This window comes from Atractosteus spatula, chromosome 12 (genome assembly GCF_055471065.1).
Source record: "Atractosteus spatula isolate fAtrSpa1 chromosome 12, fAtrSpa1.hap1, whole genome shotgun sequence".
Classification (NCBI taxonomy): Eukaryota; Metazoa; Chordata; class Actinopteri; order Semionotiformes; family Lepisosteidae; genus Atractosteus; species Atractosteus spatula.
This window is the reverse complement of record NC_142717.1, coordinates 41,686,426-41,706,410: the sequence shown is the minus strand read 5'-3', so window position 1 is coordinate 41,706,410 and position 19,985 is coordinate 41,686,426. Positions and strand designations below refer to the sequence as shown.

The window sequence follows — 19,985 nt, the reverse complement described above, 5'->3', positions numbered from 1 at the left end:
TTTTCAACAGACAAACTTTAGAGAACATTTTGTGGGAATTTCATGCAAGACTCATCTAGTATGGCTATCCTGTTTGGGGAAAATGGGTGAATTCAAAAATTCCTACAGAACACAAAACTAAGATGTAACTACATAATATAAAATGTATATTTCTAGCACACGGTGATTCAGATGTTTGTTGCCCAGATACAGTGGCATACAACACAATACTTCAATTCAGAAAACGCAATTAATTTTATATTTTAATAATATAAACTGTAAGCTGTTGAATAACATGTCAAAGCAGTGCTATGTAATATTTCTATTGGGAAGTGCATATCTGATTTGTTTTTTAAATATTTTTCTAAACATGTGCTAGGATACAGAACAGATGTTCTGTTAATGAAAAGAGCTATGAGCTCAGTTAAGCCCCTTGAAATGCCCAGATGAATGACAGACTGAAGCTCCACATGGCCACTTTGGCCCAGCAGTAAGACTCTTGCTGTCTAGTGGTCACCTCACAGCAAACAAACTGAGGAGCACACACAGAGAGAAAGCCTCATACAGTAAGGGTATAACCAAGTCCACTCCAGTACCATCACATATGTATTACAGTATATACAGTAGTATGTCTGGTTAAAAGTCATAAGTAACCCTCTCTTACATGATAAATGAACTACTAGTGGTATTGAACAGGCTTTAAGAATTCAGTGCACCTCTGTACTATGCACTTTTTACTTGGCTACCGTGTATTTATATTCCTGTGTGTAGACTGTTCTGTACTACCCGTTGAACGTTATTGTGCTTTGTTGTGCTGTCTCTATTTATTAATATTCCATGTTTTGAAACGTACTGCGCACAATGTGTGAAAGTGTGTTGTACTGTGCATGTCCCAAGAGAACAGTGCCAATTTACATGTACATATGGCAAATAAACTCCTCTGTCTCAAGTTAATTAAAATAACACTGAATAATTAAAACAAACAACAGCAATCACAAACCCATAGTAATCATTCAAATAAACAACATGAATCCCTCCTTTGTGTCCAGTAGATGCCTGCACTTTCTCTCTGCCTCCTTGATCAGCATGCTCCACTGTAATAAAAAGGGCAATAAAACTGTCGGTGAGCCTGTAAAGTTGTCTCCAGCTTGTCATTCCCCACAAAGCCAACATAACCAGGAGCCTTCATTACAATACAGAAGCAAGACCAGGCTGAGATGTGGATGCTGGGCAGTGGGTAGTTGTGCAGGGGCAGGGAGAGGCTCACTCACTCGCTAGATTCATCTCATGGTCCTGATCTGCTGCACAGCTAATTTGAAAGTTGCACTTAACAACCTTTGGCTCAGCTTCATCCTGCTCTGCTCTTCTTCCATAGAAGATCCCGAATTGCGAATAAACAAATTTGTGAAATGTTAAATTTGCAGATGTTAAGACCCTACTGCACTCTTGAGTATGTACAAGAGTATGTACTCTTGTACTGGATATCTAAGAGTCCTGTGTTCTAATCACAAGAAAACCCAGAGCTCCCATCTACCTCTGCAATGCATGATACATTTTATTACATGAGCTGTGCATTATTCTAGAACTTTGAGGAAACATTCTATCTAAAATGATTTATATCTCCATGGAGTTCTTAAATATGCACAATAAAAGACCTTAACTTTGAGAAATGACAGGAGGGGAAAATACTGGATTCTTGTGGCACGGTTGAGATTCTTTACATATTTTGTGCAATTTGACATTTTCCAGGCTCCAGAGGGCTGGGAGGTGAGTTACACCTCGAGGATGGGTGCTACCACCTAAGTAGAAAGATCATTATCAGGCCTTACATATTTATAGTGAACATATCAGGAAGTAGCTGTGCTGAACATACCTTGAGGCAGCCCGGTGGCTGTCGACTTTGGGGCGCTGGTTCCAATGACATTAAAGTGACATGAAACGTATTTCCCTTCCGAAGGCGTGATAGAAACACCTGTCAATCAATGCTTTCAAAATAAGCACGTTGACTAAATGTTGAGCTTAATTCTCCAAGACATGAAGCCTGTTGGCCTTTTTATTGCTTTCCCACACTGCCTACATAAACATCAACATATCAATATAAACACCTATGTCTTTTTCATAAAGATCGTCTTCAGGATGTTTCACATCTTATTTTTATGGTTTATGTTTCTGCTACCTGCATGTAACACTCCACACTTGTCTACATTAAATGTGGTGTGCCAGGATTTTACCCACGCTTGAATTCTGTCAAAATATTTTTTTAATTGACTCTGTAACTTCTAGTGTTTGATAATTCTCTTGCCTTGGCATCATCTGTGACCTTTACTGGTTAACTAACTACAATCTATCCATCTATTCATTTTCTAACCACTTCTTCCAATATTCATATTTTAAGTTTATATCATAGAAATTCCTCCATCCATTTTCTACCCGATTTATTCAATTCGGGGTCATGGTGGAGCCAGAGCCCATCTTGGCAAGGAACAGATGCAAGGCAAACTTCACCCTGGATGGGATGCCGGTCCATCGCAGGGCAGAAACACAGAGATACACACACTCACACCTGGGGCCAATTTTCCCAGAAGCCAGTTAACCTACCAGTCTTTGGAGTACAGGAGAAAACCAGAGCACCCAGGGGAAACCCATTCGAGCACGGGGAGAACATACAAACTCCATGCAGATTGTACCCTTGAATTGAACCCAGTGCCCTAGCACTGTGAGGCAGTAATGCTAACCACTGTGCCACTCAACTGCGATCTAAATACTGTAGATATAAATTAATAAGTGTTCCTGATACAGATCCTGATACACTATCATCCCAGGTGAGGTCATTCAAATCCTATCTGTACTCTCTCTTAGCTATGCTTTGTGTGACAAAGCAATTTAATAGGGGTTTTAATTGTGGCATTGCCTTGTAAATCAATTTATCTCCCCATCTGGATGATTATTTAATTGATTAATCTACCCATTTACTCTGTTACGTAATGCAGTCATTAATTTATTAACCCCATTATTTGCTGATTCTTCTTCTTATTACTTTGAAGTTTCATTGCTGATATACTGTGCAAATGTGTTGCTCCAACCAGAACTGCTGGAAACGTCCTGAGCTGTCCAATGAAAATAAGGTTGACAGGATGGTAACACTAAACTATTTCACATTTACTTTACACACAAACATTCAGAGGTTCTATCCAGTGCTATACTCATATTTAAACATATTGTCATAGTGTGCATGTGCAAGGAAACCTCATCAAAGAATCACATAACCAATCTGTTTAGGCAACTGTTTTTAAAAACATGAAATGTTTAAAAAGGCAACCGTACTAAATCTTTGCCAGGACAGGCTTAACTCCCTCACAGTACTACCTCAAAAGAAAACAATATTTTAAAGTTGTCTTCTTTCACCCCCCATTTTTTTCATAGATTAAAAATGACGCAATGACTTCCTCCCTCTTCTGGAACCATATTTAAGTTAAGTAGAATGTCACCTCCCAGCTGCCATTGTCTTTCAAGCTCTAATACCTTCTGTATTTTGTTGTCATGCTGTGTTTTTGTGATATTGTGTAAGTCGGGACTTGCTCAAAAGCCTTCAGGATGCACCAGCTTGCAGTGCTGTATCTGTGAAGCTATTTTACTTTATACTTTTATTTAATTACTATTTTTATTTTGAATTTACAGAAAAAAACTTGAAAGAAATATTCACAGGTCTCTTCAGCTTTCTTTAGTATTGTGAACTTTTCATTTCCAACGTTTAGCAAAGAAAGTGCAACTAAGAAAACTTTATTAATGAGGTCTGTTATTGAATTTGTGTACAATAATTTTTAAAACATATCTGATATTACCTGGCCTCTTTTATTCATAAGAAAGGAAAACAGAAGAATCACAATGAAGATGTTTTTTTGTCTTTCCTGAGCAATATTCTGTGCATGACAAGGTCAGCATTCCTGCCTCATCCTGGATTGAGGTAATAATCACAGAGTCATAGTCACTGAGCATGACAATGTGAGTAATGTTCACAGTAGAACACAACCATCACAGACAGTTTCCGTACTGCCTACTTTCTGGTTGGGTTACTATAAAGAAAACATCATAAAGTCAAGACAAAATCAGTGCAGCTCTCCCTCCAAAGTTTGCTTTGTAGTTTTTCATCAGTCTTATCAAGCTTCTTATAGTCTCTGAATCAGGCAAACTAACAGCAGAAGACCGATAACATCTCTACCGAGGCAATGAACTTCTGAACCCCTAGCATGAAAAACTGCTGAAAAAATCTAAAGTTGTAAACTTGAAAAGGAATTGGGGCTTAGGCATAAAAAATAAACATGAAGTTATCCTGTACAAGCATTTTAATTCCATACTAAACAGCGCTTTGCCCAAGACCTGCCTGGGTAAACATTACATATTTTCATAGATACTGTATCATTACAGGGCAGCTTTAATGTCAAAGACCATTCATACTCCTTTTTCTAACCTTTATTTAGTATAACCCAGTAAGCTATTTACATTTAATTAATTTCTCCCTTCAAAGGAAATTAGGTGGAAACGACATTGTTATTTTATACAGTTTGAAAATGTTTTCATGTGATCAATTTAAATACAAAATTAATCTGCAGTAACTTAACTGAGCATTTCATCATGTTGTTTGATGCATTTTTCATATGACTTCAGAATTTTTGAGGAAAGCATTAACAATATGATTTATTACAATCTCTAACAGAACTGATTAAGGCTAAAAATAGCAAGCACATTCCACACTGTTGCCCCAATGGGTGATTTTAAATCTTTCTATCTAACTGCAGTTATGTGCTCAGATATTCATGTTTTAACTGCCTTTTTAATGCTTTTTTTGTAAATCTGTACACAGTACAACATATGTTTATGTTGTGTGTTGTTTAGTGTGTTTTGTCACTGTAATAAATATTTGTGTAATCAAGTGTGCTACAGAATAAATAATTCACATACTTCTAACTATATAGTTACCAATAAGGTACATTATTTCCAAAATAATTTACAGGTTGGGGGTAGTGATTATTTATTTTATTTACTGATTTATCTGCTCTGTCATTTCCTAATATTCTTCTACTTTTATAACCCCCATTTGTAACAAAATTTTCAAACTATATACACTTTATAACACAGCCCTGCTGTAAACTACAAAAAAAAGAAATAAAATAATATTATCAGGACAGATGGGTAATGTGCATTAAAGCAACAAGACAGAGTGTGAAAAGAAATCGAAATGGTAAGTGCTAGCTGGCTGTTATCTTAATAGATCGAAAAACATGCTTTGAAAGACAGGAGTGTTGATTTAGTACAGTACATTCCACCCTGCTAATTCAGCTGACCTGCTTGAACTCATTCATGTTCAGCAGCTGCACAGATGTCCTTTGCTTGAGAACTACGGCAATCAGCATCTCGACAAAGAATTGCATTCGCCATGTGAAGCAACCGGGATGTTATCAGGAACAGTGTTGACATATGCAAACTATAAGGAGAATTTCTTTTCATTTTGGATGGCAACCAGTCTCCAGTGTCCCATTTTGAGACATTAGCTAAGGGTTACTAAGATCTACCCATAAAACCACAACACAGAAAACAGCACTTACATGTAATTCACCTTCAAGCCTTACAGTTACTATGTTGAGCACTGTATACTGGTAATATCTACTCTTGTTCAAGGGTAGCTCTGGACTGTGAGATCAAATTCCATCAGGTGCTTAGAAGAAGGGTCCCTTATTATAATATTAAAACATGCTCTAGAAACCTTTGAATTATTCACCTTGCAAACCCTTTAAGGTATGACAGCAGTAATCTAATATTTGAACATATTTCAGAAGATTATAAGAAATTTGAGATTATAAGAAATTCTGAGATTTGACCCTCAGAATTCTGTTATTTCAAATCCTTTAGGAAGAAACAAAATACATCAGTTTTCAAACATGTTTACTCCTTATTATACATCACACAGTTTGAAATGCTAGAAGGAGAAAGCCATAAATCGCGTAAAAAAATATAGGTGTGTTTTTTTTTATTTATGCTTTCAGATTTTTCAGAATAACCACTGCTCACAAAAACTAGAAAATCGAGATTTTATGTGCAGTAAATTAAAAATAAGTCTGAAAGCCATGAAGAGCCGAAAAGCATTTTGCACCTCACAAAATGTTGAGAGAAAATTACAAGACAATAAAAATCTCAGAAGTAGATCCATGAAAGTTAAAAGAGGCAAAAAGCTTTTATAAAACTACAGTACTACTCTATCACACATTAGCAGAAAAGAAGGGTTTTTTTGAAATGCAAATTAAAAATAAGCAATAACATTTAGCGGCACCTCAAAAAAGCAAGCAATGCCATAAATGTGTCTGCAATCAGGTCTGGTTTTACACATAATTCATTTTACAGGCTTGAGCTAAATACTGTACATTGAAAAAAATCACCTTTAACAGTATGAATGTTAAATGAAGAATGTCTGTTATTCCTTTTTGTGGAAGGCTTTCTGAATTTATATCATCTTCATCGAAACTTGGCACAAAATGAAAGAGAAAAAATAAGCCACAGTAGTTAACATTCCACAGTGTTCTTTCTTCACATATTTATTTCCTCATAGACTGGACAGAGGCCAGAATAACAAGAAAGAAGAGAACACAGAAAAGCCAAAACGAGCTGAAATGAACCCCTGGCACGCCATGTGGTCAATTTTTGTAAGGTCTCAGTAAAGTGAACGAAAGAAGGACTGATTCTGGCTTTCAATGGTCAACTCACATCTACAGAACTATTGTGGTGGACCTATGACTCCCTTTTCCATCAGTATAAAACGACAGCTGCCTGAAGGATAATATATCTTTGGTATGAATGAATGCATGTTTAGACCAATGAAAAACAGAAGTGAACAACAACAACAGGTCTATCCCAGAAAATCCTATTTTATCTCTGCTGTCTGTCCTGAAGACTTGCTTCTGAAAAATCAAAGCTTCACTGTAATTTAAATAAAAGCTACCAACATATAGGTCTGTTTGTTGAGTTCCTAAGCAGGGCCATGCTAGAGTGCAGGCTGAATCCTTAGAGTGCCCCAGTGCAGTGAGACCCTGCTTAATCACTGCAGACAGTGATCATTTATCAACCTTCACCCACACATTTGTGCTGGTTGGGGCCCCACATCTGTCACATTCCAAGTGGTAATAACAATTCCCAAAACCTACTTCTTCTGTTGGCCGTCAAAGCTAACTAATTCAAATAATGGTGCTTAATTTGGAAATACAGATTTCCTGCAAATTAAGTACAGGTCTCGTAAGAGTAAAATTCAAAGCACATTACATCATTCCACCAAACCGTAACCTGTCAGGCTTGCACCCACAGCAAAGCTGCGAAGCGAGCTAGCGGTCGCCATGGTAGCCCGCCACGCACCTGATCTCTCAAAGCTGGTTACCTTGGAAATCACATGCCAACAGGAAATCTGCATCACCTGTGAGCAATTGTCACCCACGCTCACATTAGGTACTGAAGTGTTACTTAAGGCCTGCTGACACTGCTCGAGCACCTCAAGTCTTGATTCCTGTTTTCCCTAGCTCTGCCTGGTTCCTGTTTTCCCCAGAGTTGCCTTGCTCACATTCCTCACCTCTGCCAAATTCTTCTACCTTCATCCTGGATCATCCCTTGGCTTGTTACCTCTCCGGTTTTACTTGGCGATTACAACGTCTTTTGGATTTGCCCTGTGTGCTGTAGAGACTATTCTGTGTGTCAGGATTTGACCCTCACCTGCACAACCACGGAGGCAGGCAGCACGTCTCCTTGCGTGCACTCTACCTTCTCTGCGTGGCACCTATGAACGTGTAGTACTGCCCATTCTCACTGTATGCGTGCAGCTCGGTGCAACTGCATTACTTGCATCTCCCTGCCGCTGCCAGCTGTCTCTCCCAACGACTGGGTTCATCCCAAGTCTCATAGATCCGCTCCTAGTCCCCATCAGCAGTGAGATCTGACAGAAAATACAGTACTTCTGCATTTAAGACATGGGTACATTTTGTCTTCCTACTAAGAAAGCAAACTGAACCCTTTTATAAGTCAAAACCTAATGTAAATAACAAATACGTTGGACAGCTGTTCGGTAAACCTGCCAGATATTATTTAATTTTGAATACTGAATTGTTTTATACAAAGCTGTATACAGCTGGTGACATTAAAAGACTGACCCTTATGTCCTTGGATTACTGACTAGTGAGTCAAACCAAGATTCTTCACAATGCTGTGGACAATGAGCTGAAGGGTTGAAGTTTGTCTGAGATTCCTTATCTTGCCAGGCACAGAAAAAAAAAAGTAGGAGAATTCATCACTGTCTACACTAGGGAGTGTCGTCAGTCATGTAATGTGATCATTAAATGCCACTGAGCTCTGTTACATTAGAGAACTGAATTTGGAGAGAGAGAGGAAGGAAATCACCCTGACCTTGAACCTCTGATCTTGCAGTGGGGAGCTATTACTTGATTTTTGCAAAACCTGAGTACTAAAAAAAGAAAAATATCTATAGATTCTACAATTAAAAAAGCATAACCAAAAAGTGTTTTTATATATATTGACACTGATTGTGGTGAATTTTGTAAACTCACTGGTATTTGCTTATGCTAACCCATATTATGTGAGTTAGTGAACATTTTATTATCAGGAAGTGTATTGTACTTTGAAGCATATACACACAATACCTTAAATGCTTTAACAAAATATATGTGAAAGAAGTAAAAACTGCCAAGCTTACAGCAAATTGCTTTATAAGTGAAATAAACACCATTTACACAAATGAAGCTGCTTATTTTATCCGCACTAGGTCTCAGGCATCTCATTTGAAAACGAATAAAAGTTCATTATACGCAGAGGTGCACTTACCTCAAAACCACTATAAATTTACTTTGCAAGAATGCTTGCCAAGTCTAAAACTGGTTAGTCAATCTTAGCTGTGGAATTTAGGAAAGAGCTGTCAACTCTGGAGTCATAAAATTTACAAGAGTACAGATGAATTTCAATAACGCAAGATCTAATTACACCTTAAAAAAGCACTTATAAGTAAGCATTTAAGTAATACTTTTTGAACTCCACTTGAAGTGTGTGAATTACAGCGCTTTAATTAGACACATATCCTTTATGACCACACCCAGAAAAACACATTAATATGTTATTCTACACATGAGGGGTGACACACTTGATTTTAAAATTAACATTGTAATGGTCTGTGGTAATTCTGAATCTGCATGTACAGATTCAGAACTGATATGCCCTTGTTTTAATGTCCCTCGTCTCTCTTTGCCTCCTTGTTTAGTAGATCATTTGTTAGTGAGCTAGATTTTCAGTCTTAACTCGTCTGCTGCTCCTTGCAACCTAATTTACCATGAAGACACCTGGGAGAGCTAAAACATTGACTGACTGAGTGGTTTACGTTAAGTAGGTTTCTTTGAAAATGTAGCCACCAGGCAACTTGCTAGAGTTTACCACTGGGCATTGGACATCCAGCTTTTCCACACTTACAGAAGCATTTTCATATACGTGGTCTTACAGAGCAGCAGGAACAGAACCTGCTCTGTGTGTATGGCAATGCTGACCACATGTTGACTCAGACAGCAGCTCCATGTGAGGAGAGGATTCTCATTTACAATGAATATAGCCCTAGGATGTGTTATCGATGTCGTCCAATCTGTACTGTGGCTTCTCAACCACCCTCTGGTTATAACGTCCATCTTCTTCTTGTGCTTTTTATGCAATTGAACAATATTGATTCTATTTACTGCATAATTTAATATTTAGTATGATATTTTTAAATTAAATTTAATATCTAAAATTAAGTTTCATATACACGTATAGTATGCGAATTTAAACACTGGAATAATTAAGATTTTGTAGTTCCATTGTACTACAAAATGTCGTTGTACTAATTGGCGCTGTTTTTTATTTTTTGTTCTGATCGATTTTAACACAAGGATGAGGTCGTGACCTTGGTTAGAAGGTCGCTGTCGCGTTTTTGCATACTTCATGAGTTTCAATCCTTTCATTTTCACTCACGAATCTACAGCTCTTCCTGTGAATTTTGCAATGATGTATAACACCACTCCAGCCACAAAAGCGTATTTTAAAAAGAAAGTCATGTTCACTGGAGCTGTTTTATTAATATGAATTGATTTACACACGGAGCTGCATTAATAATGCATTGGATGGGGGTTGTAATGTATTCCCTTGTGGAGGAATAGAGCTTCCATGAAGTTTGGCCTTAATTACCTCAATGAAAAGTAAAACATCGATACAAAGCTGCTAAAACATACTGTTGCACTTAAGACGTCAATGAAACATCTTCTACCAATATTGCTGGTAAACATCAGCTCCTTTTTCAGAATAATGGTTCTAAAGATTAACCCGTTAACTATCAATCTTGATAAGTACTCTGTAATTAAATAAACACATTTTATCTGGCTTTTTAGGTCAAGTCACAAATGTATTACCAAGAGCCATGTCAAATTGAACTCTTCTTTAGAAAAGGGCTTTGCTCACACTGTTTTCCACACTAGAAAATGTTTCGAAGAGGCACCAAGGGACAGGAATAAAGGGGGAAAAAACAATGTTTTATTAAATAAATGAACCATAACATTGGCTTGTTAAGGAACAAATAAACATCACTTTTTGATGAAAGGGACTCATCTAACAAAGATTTCTGGGGCCTTAATAGAAAGGTTTTCCACACAAAATAAATCTAGAGCTCATAGCACTGCCATTGAGTCCCCAGATAAATGAAATCAATTGCAGCTTACTGAATCAAACTCCATTTGATACCTCTGCAAGGACACGAGAAGCTCCAGATCCCTTTGATTTGATTAAAGTTACTACCATACAAGGTCCTCATCTCAGTGACACACAAGTTGATCACCTCCTAGAGTTCATCTGATGAACTGGTTTCGAATCAAAATGTTACCACGGTGATGTTACAGCTCTTTGGTCCACTTGCTCAGTGAACGTTTGTTATGTACTGTATTTTCAGCTTCCTGGTTGTTTTAATAAATATGCTCTTAAAATTGATCAACTTTTACCTTTAAAAGTTCATATGAAACAGCCAGGAAAAAAGAGCTAAAAAACTCTTGGAAAGTTTCACCAGTGTACATGTTAATCTACCATTCTTCCCCCAGACACACCCAATATGTTTTTCCAGGTAATCAAAACTGCCTTCCCTTTTTTCAGAGCCTTACTTAAAAACTTAACATTTTCACAGAAAATCACTGCTTTTGTAATGCTTTACTGTGAATTACTAAAAATAAGTAGTTCAATTTTTATCCTTAATGTCTCTCAAACAGTCTGCAAGCACCATCTTGTATTAATTATAAACATTGTCTTTACAACACCAAAAATGTCTTTAGGTCTCTTGCTGTGATATATAATCGATAACAGATGTATAATGGAATGGAAGCACACTGGCCCTATTTTCCCCACTTACTCCTAATTAACTTCTTGAGTATTGATGCCCCTGACATTTGTTCATTTCCTTGTAATACAAGAAAGGGCTTACATGGCTCAAAACCATGGGTCATGCTAAAAAAGGAAAATCCTGATCAAGGGAAAGAATTATTTAATTTATAATTAAATACACATAGTAGACACTGAATTATCTATGATTCTCTCTTGTCGTTCCATTATTTTTAAATTCAATTTGGTTTATGGACCAGTTCTCACTATGAGTTTATCATTTACTTATATTTATTCAATTAACTTTTCTCCATCTTCTCAGCCACAAAATGGACTCACTGGTCTTCAAATTAACATTAAAAAATCTGGACCTCTTTCAGTGTCACTCTTTGCTCCGACAGCCTGATCCCCAAGTGAGTCTTGAAATGGACAAAACCAAGAGTACAATGCAAAGAGACACAAAAGCACATCACTTCCCAGGAACTGGTTCCATAAAACTCTGTGACTTCAACCACAAAGTACAATACTTCTGATGATGCCTGATGAGCCATTTGAGATTCAGTAAATTCTTTGCAATGAATGAAATCATTGCATGCTTTTCTTGCACTTAAACAATAGCAGTTCATTCACAATCAATTTTAAGACAAAAACGATTACCATTACTTATAAAGTCTGGCCATTACATGCTGCCTACTTGGGCCCCAAGTAGGTTGATACTTCAGGACCATTCTGGCCTCAAGTCACTGGCCTAGAAAGGGCAGCAGCAAAATGGCCAAATGGTGCAAATCTTTATGGAAACCGACACATCAAACTCCATTATCCATCTGTTAAAATTAAATTCATCTCTGGCTAAGAGGTTCAACCAGGAAAATATAGGACAGGTAACATATAGGACATCTCTACACAATGTTTTAATTAACTGTTGTGTAACTGTGTTTATTTAGTCATTTAATTCATTCAGTTTTCATTCAATTTGTCTTTATTAATTAATTGAATGAACTTCATAACAAGACACTTCAGACACTTCGCTTTATGTCCGAAAGCTTAACATAAAATGAGCAGAATTAGTACACGTAAATGATTATAATACTTACTTATTCCACGCTTGCCTAAGTTTCTTAGGACTGTATTGAGTAAACCGCTCTGTAACACAAAGAAAAAAAAAAGGTCACTACATTCAATCCAAACAATAAATGTAATGTGTGAATTAAAAATACAATTTTCATGATGGACTTATTCGATACATTCCTAGTGTCAGTTTGCTCATAAACTTCGTATAAAAACCAATCTGTAAATGAATAAATATAGGTATAGCTGTATTTATCTTTGTTTTCTAGTACCCTTTTTATTGCCTTTGCTCAATGGTACAGGGAGCTTCAGTGAAGTGCAGTCTTTCAGATCCACTGGTCACATATGCATGTTCATTTTTCACACTGATTTACATTCTTGGAGCACATTCTCCATGCCAGCACAGTGACAACACCACATCAATCACCACTGTATGACAGAGAGCTAACGGTTTAATAGTGGGCAGTACCATGGCATGGCAATTAGAGCTGTCTCTTCACAGCTCTAGAGACCTGGGCTCAATTGTGGCTTTGGGCATCTGTCAATGTGAAGTCTGCATGTTCTTTTCACAGGTTCACAGGTGTTTTCGACAGGTGGTCTAGTTTCCCCTTGCCTCTCAAAACATTCTGGCTGTTTTGAATTGCCAGACATGATCTGTGGCCTTTGAGTCCGGGATATATTCTGGCTAGCTCCAACTCCCACCAGAACCAGCTACTGCCTGAAAATGGTGGATCATTGCTCTTCTGTACAATTTGAGTAAATCTTCAGGTTCTTTGTGATCCTAAGGTTTAGGATATCCCCTTTGTAAAATGAGCAAAAATGAAGCCAAGAAATAAATGCTTCAGCAATATCAACCTTTGGAATTCTAAGTATCTAATACTAAATACTACTGATGTGTTAAACCAGCTAAATATCAAATGTACCTACACAATTGTTAATAATTCAAAAGGACTCAGAAGCTTCATAAAATAAATTATAGCCAGCAGTTACATCAGTCTGCAATTCACCACTGGCAGCCCCCTAAAGCTCAGCGGGTATGACCTTGGTCAGTACCTGGATGGGAGACCTCCTGGGAGAGCTAAGGTTGTTGATGGAAAAGTGATAGTGGGACCAGCAGGGGGCGCTCACCATGAAGTCTGTTTGGGTCCTAATGCCCCAGTATAGTGCTGGGGATGCTATGCTGTAATAAAGGTGCCATCCTTTGGATGAAATGTAAAACTGAGGTCCTGACTCTCCCTGGTCTTTGAAAATCCCAAGGCGTTTCTCAGAAAGAGTAGGGGTGTTACCCTGGTGTCCTGGCCAAATTTCCCATTGTCGTTTACCAATCATGGCCTCCTAATAATCCCCATCAATGAACTGGCTTCATAACTCTGTTCTTCCATTCAAAGAGAGCTGATGTGTGGTGAGTGTACTGGTGCACTATGGCCACTGTCGCATCAGCCAGGTGGGGCTGCACATTGGTGGAGGGGAGTCCCCATTACCTGTAAAGAGTTTTTAGTGGATCATCCAGAAAAGCGCAATATAAGTGTAAGGAATTATTATTATTAAAATACAAAATACAGGGTCTAAGAACAGTCTTGGCTGTAACTGTGAAAATACTAAGGTACACATATGGTTAATATTTATCTTCTTAAAGATAGATAAAAGAGTGGTGGCTCTGTGGCTCAGGATCTGCACCTGTGGCTGGAAGGCTGCCGGTTCAAATCCCGCAGCTGGCAGAGGAATCCTACTCTGTTGGGACCCTGAGCAAGGCCCTTAACCCCATCTGCTCCAGGGGCGCTGTACAATGGCTGACCCTGCACTCTGACCCCAAGCTTCTCTCCCTGTCTGTGTGTCTGTGTCTAATGGAGGGCAAGCTGGGGTATGTGAAAAAGACGAATTCCGAATGCAAGAAATTGTATAGGGCTAATAAAGTGATGTCATGTTATGTTAACAATCAGTTTTACACACATACAATTGCAACTAATTAATTGGATAAATATTCAGGTATACAGGCAATCTTTTCAACATCCAAGGAGCCAGCCAAATGGTTTAATAAACCTTGACGTAATGAGGCAAAGCCTGAACTGATGGCCTGGTTAATTCTCAAGTAGTTTCTAAGCAAACAGTGTCAGTTTGTGTGGCAACAGATTCACTGCCTCCTAATAAATGCTGTGCTCTGGTGTTTATTAGTTTTTCACACCTGACATCAATAGAAAGTAAATTACCCCTTCCTGGATAATAGGCCATCAAACAGGTTCTGAAAGTCAGCAGTCTAGAAGTCTAAAGAGCCACCTGATAGCAATAAGGCACAAAGTGCCTTATTTTACGAAAGTAAAAGAGCTCCTTAGCTGACAGCCACGTATCAAGGACATCCTCAAACCGCAGAGATCTCCAGCCAAATCTGCTAGTGAATTTACATTATAAGACAGCTAAAAGCTGTAGTACCTCACAATGGGAAACTAAGAGGCAGAAATTTCAGTTCTGAACGATATGCCTACTTTCTCAGCATAACAGAATGTGTATTACAAGACTGCTAAAGGCTGTAGCATCTCACAATGGGAACCAAAAAGGCAGTTTTTTTTTTACTGCTGAACAATATACGGACTCTCTCTTTTCATCAGCTGTTATCAGAAACACTAGAACTCCTTTGCTATTTATGTCATATTCCATGGGACTTCAAGGCAAGCAAGAAGAAGTCACCAGAGTCACTGAATTGTTTCAGTAATGAGAACTGGGAAAATTGACTTTGTTGTAATTTTGTTTACTTCCCCCCTGCTGTTCTATCGATTAAAACTAGCTCCTTTGCTTTTTCTGCACGAAGCACCAGAGTCTCTCAGCCTCCTGTGAGCTTTTTTTACCTGGAGATTTCAATATTTGGGAAACACATAACCCCAGCCTTCTTGCTTGAAGGAGAAGAGAATTCTTCAACAAAGTAGGCTACGCAGATTAAACAGACCAAAAAAAGGATTTATCACTAGTGATTACACTTTTTTTTCTACAGTCCTTAATCAGTGACTCTTATCATTAACCAGCCATCAATCTGCCCATTTTCTAACTGCTCCTTCCAATTCTGGGTTGTGGCAGAGCTGGAGCCTATCCCAGCAAGCAATGGGCTCAAGGCAGGGTACACCCTGGATGGGACACCAGTCCATCACAGGGCACACACAGACACAAGCACAGATGCACAAACTCACACCTAGGGCCTATTTTCCTATTAACATATATATATATATTTTACATAATGTTTATTAGCAAAATATATTGCTTGAATAAAAATAAAATCAAATTTTTCCAAAGATGTTGTCTGACTTCCTCCTCTTTCAATAGTGATTGAAAGAGTGTGTAACTCCTTCTTACAAAAGTAATATTGATTACCTTACTTGAGTACCTTACCCGTCTACACATGTAGATGGAAAAAATGTACTTGTGCTCTTAACTGGTTTTAAAGAGAAACTCATCAGATACAGTGGACAGGAGAAACAACTCCTGGTTTATCCTGTTAAACACTGCCATCTGCTGTCACAAAGAATCATCACATTTCTGGTGGAGCACCATGTCTTAATTTTTGAACATTTTATTCTTTGTTCCTACAGCTGAGAAAAGGAGGCAGCATGGCACAAGTCACTGCACTCATACTTTGAGGGCTGTGGTTCGATTCCCCGCCCTAGTCACTGCTGGTGTGTGTAAGAGTGAGCTGTCGAACCCTGGTTGCTCCAGTCCACGCAGCTGTATGAATGTGGACCTTCACAGGCCTTCCCCCCAGCAATGCTGGACTCTTTTGATTGCTTCATGCCTAAACCAGATTAAGCTCTGGCCCTATGAGCCACTACATGTGGTTCAAATGGAATTATTTACCTACATTCCTAAAAAGTCTTTTTCCTGACTAAAATAGTAAATTCTACTTGTAAGGCTATATTCCATATACAGTAATACCAGTATGTTACTTAATATTTAGCACAAATGTACAGTATATAAATTTATACTGTATATAGGTCAAGAATACTAAAAGGGGGTGGTTGTAATAAAATAGATATTGAGGCTGTCCTTGTATCCTAGTATAATACTGAAATCAGCTGTTGCAATTTTAAAATAGACTCTTAAATGAACTACCTCTTCTAGAAACAGATTCAAATTACAACTTGGAGGAGTAACATTGAAAATCTGGGCCTTTCCATCAGCAGAGTGTTTTTCCTGGAAAATAGAGACATCCATTCTTTCCCTTCTAAATACTGTACATACGCAGAACAATCATTACCAATTTTTAATCAACTTTAGTAGTAAAGGACAAATGATTTGATTTTCACTTACTCCATCCTAGAATGTATCTGTAAACAAAGAGTTCTATTATTTTTTAATGTTGAAAAAATATTAACTAATTTTACTCTGCTCAGCTGTTAATTTGAAGAAACACCAGACCGAATTTAACATCACAAATGTGTGTTCAGCAAAATCAATTGTACATAATACTCTAAATCTGCATTAGTTCTCACATTTACATCCCATTTTTATTTAACTAAAAATTAAATTAAAATCAGCAGGAATCATTTCAGATTGTATTTCATTTTTTTTTTAATTTGAATCAATTGGCAAGGATTTTTAGCCACTGTATTAACATTCCTAAGAAGGCAGTAAAAACAACTGCAAGAAACTTCACAAATATATTTTGTATTCCTTTTTGATTTAATCCATGCAGTATACAGTATAATCTATCTCTCACCACTTTACAGTATTGCTCCCACATGATTCACAGGGTGCTTTTCTGCAAACCTTTTTAAGGATTTCTGTAAAAAACTCACAACCCTGAATGTTTGATAAGACTGAGGATCAGAAAAAACAAAACAAAACAAAACAAAACAAAACAAACAGTATTTAAAACTCTTGGAAAAAAAGTTTTAATAATGCTGTTTTTAAACAAAATCATGACACCTCATATTTCAGTTTAGAATACAATTCAACGGCCATAATATTAGAATAATTTCCAAGTGAGATGCCCTAAGCATACAGAAATAATGCTTTAATTCAATACACTATGCCATTTCATCCAGTCTTCCGACCTCTTAGTGTGGATACTTTTGTAATGTGGGGAAGAATACAGAATTGAATAAGTGCATAAGTGAATAATATAACTGCCTTTATAATTACTGTCAATTGTAATGAACACCGTTTCACATTTTCTTCTTTCGGGAATGAAACCACTTTTTACAGCCTACACAGAATGAACAGGTCACTTGCTGATGCTCTCAACGTGAAACTACAGGGAAGTGCAAAGGGTTACTTGCCTGGCTTGAAGTGGGGTAAGGAGTGAACCCCTGGCCATGTGTCCTCTGTTGGAGTCCCCAGGACCTGTCAGAAGAAAAGACGGATTTTTAAAAGCATCTGCAATGAAGACAAGCGGCCCTTGAATTTGATGTTATGATCATGCGTCATGTGTAATGATAAGTGCAATATCCCATCACCGCTCTTAATGTTTCACCATTAAAGCTGCATTACCTTTCTTATATGATAACAGAACAACTCACTGGGAGATTCCCTGTCTCTTACATTTCAATTGTTATTGTTGTTTTGGTGTTTTAGTTTCTGACAAAAAGCTTGTTTTTAACTTGAAGAATGTTTTTTTTCCCCAACGTCCCCAGCTGATTCACTGTGAATCACAACAACCCTGCTGTTAAAGGGGTACATCTTGGATAAAGCAGTTCAGCTGATTAAAGAAATCGGATGTTTTATTCTTTGATGTTGCTCTCAACGAAAGGAATCATAAAATTGCAAAACTGTGATTGAGTTACAGTAAACATAGACACATCGAGGCACAGCATAGAGGGTACTGGATTAAGCATTCAAAAACACACACAACTGACCTTTTATGACTTTTTACAAATGTATGTACTCACTAAAAGGGTGTAACTCTGCCTTACACCCTGTGCTTAAATGAAAGACTCTGGGTTGCAGCAGCCCTTATCAGGAATTAGTGGTTCTCCGATAATCAACTAATCAGTCTGTCTATGTAGCCAAACAGTAGGAGATAATATTTATTCCCATTAAAACTCACTCATAAAAAAACACACTATAACCTTGAAAGGTGTTTACTGTAAGACAAACATATTCAATAAGACTAGCCATTTAACTGTAACTAATGGGGCGCTGGCATCGTTTCCATATTCAAAACACTTCCCAAGATGCAGATGAGCTTTATCCAGATTTAGACATCTTGGTGCTCAAAGCATGAACTGCTCATTTATAATTTAATTAAAGCAAGGGTAGTCAATGTCTCAGTCAGCCCTGTAACTCAAAGGGCACTAAATCTCTGAAGAGATTAACCACAGACCTAAAAGACAAGCTTTGAAACCACTAACACCGCTGAGGTGGAAAGAGAGCAAAATAAAATGTTAGAGTCCCAAAGGGCCAAACACAGCACCTGGCCTGCTAAACTACCTATAGAATTCCCTTCATCTGCATTCCTATAACAAAGGATCTTTTGCCCTTTGAGTACCAAAAGAGAACATACTTTACTGAACATTGACACATTGTCGCTGTTTTTTTCTTCTCAAGAGTTGGAAAAGAAATTCTGAGCTGTGATCATTCTGCCAAGATCAGTAGAGGCTCACTCTAACACAATGGTGAAAGTCTTTGTTTTTACACATACTTATACAGTACATAACAAACTTTCCCTGTTTGTAGTCAGAATGAAATTATTGACCAAATTATGAAAAACCCTATTTCTATAACACAAATCTGGATTTATTTGCACTCCATGAATATGGACTGCCCATATTGCTGATCAATTTATTTAATAAGATAACCTATAGAGGTAAAGCATAATTATAATTATTTTCAACATAATTTTGTGAATGCTTCTCTACTTTCAGTATTTGTGTCTTACATTAGAACTTGTTAATATCTGTTTCAGACTCACTGACTTGGCAAGGAAGCTAGAGGGCCAATATGAAAACACTTTTGAAGAATGAGGTTAAAAAGGATATTTGGGGTTTGGGGCGTGCTCAGAGAAAAAACTATAATTTGACTCAGAATCAATGAGTTCAAAAAGTAATAGATGAGACGGTCTCTGTGTGAAGCCATGAAAATTGATGAGAACTCCAGGAATGTAGCTGTATGTCTGCTGCACTGATAAGAAACCACATTGCTCAAAATAAACAATGATGGCTTCTTTGAAGCTGTAACTAATAACGTCCTTGACGTACCAAGACTCCACAATGTAATTATATCACCATCCTATGAGACAATTTACACATTTACCTGTCTTCCAAGACGAGATATACAGTACCAAAGCTTTATATCTGAGTACAACTAAGAAGGTTGCCACCAAGAAACAGAATGGATGAAAGGATATGTGGGTAATTCAGTTAAATGGGCTCATGTGTGGAGTCGTATGTGTGATGGAGCTCATCTGAGGAATGAAGGATGTTCTAAAATATCCCCACTATCTCAGCATATTACATTGGGGTTGTAGCATCACTCCATATCTGCCAATTCTACTTGTAAATTGTAATACTGTAATTACATGGTAGAAATGGATA

At 37.6% G+C, this 19,985-nt stretch overlaps 1 protein-coding gene across 3 annotated transcripts in view; it reads right to left on the bottom strand.

Moving 5' to 3' along the window:
* The window catches only part of cdk14 (cyclin dependent kinase 14), a 185,133-nt gene that overhangs the window by 54,983 nt on the left and 110,165 nt on the right, over window positions 1–19,985 (bottom strand). For all 3 annotated transcript variants that reach the window (XM_088929677.1, XM_088929679.1, XM_088929678.1), the window contains 2 exons: window positions 17,733–17,796; window positions 12,498–12,546 (listed from right to left, as the gene is read on the bottom strand). In XM_088929677.1, coding sequence (XP_088785803.1) covers window positions 12,498–12,546; window positions 17,733–17,796 — 113 coding nt within the window. The remainder of the gene's footprint in view (window positions 1–12,497; window positions 12,547–17,732; window positions 17,797–19,985) is intronic.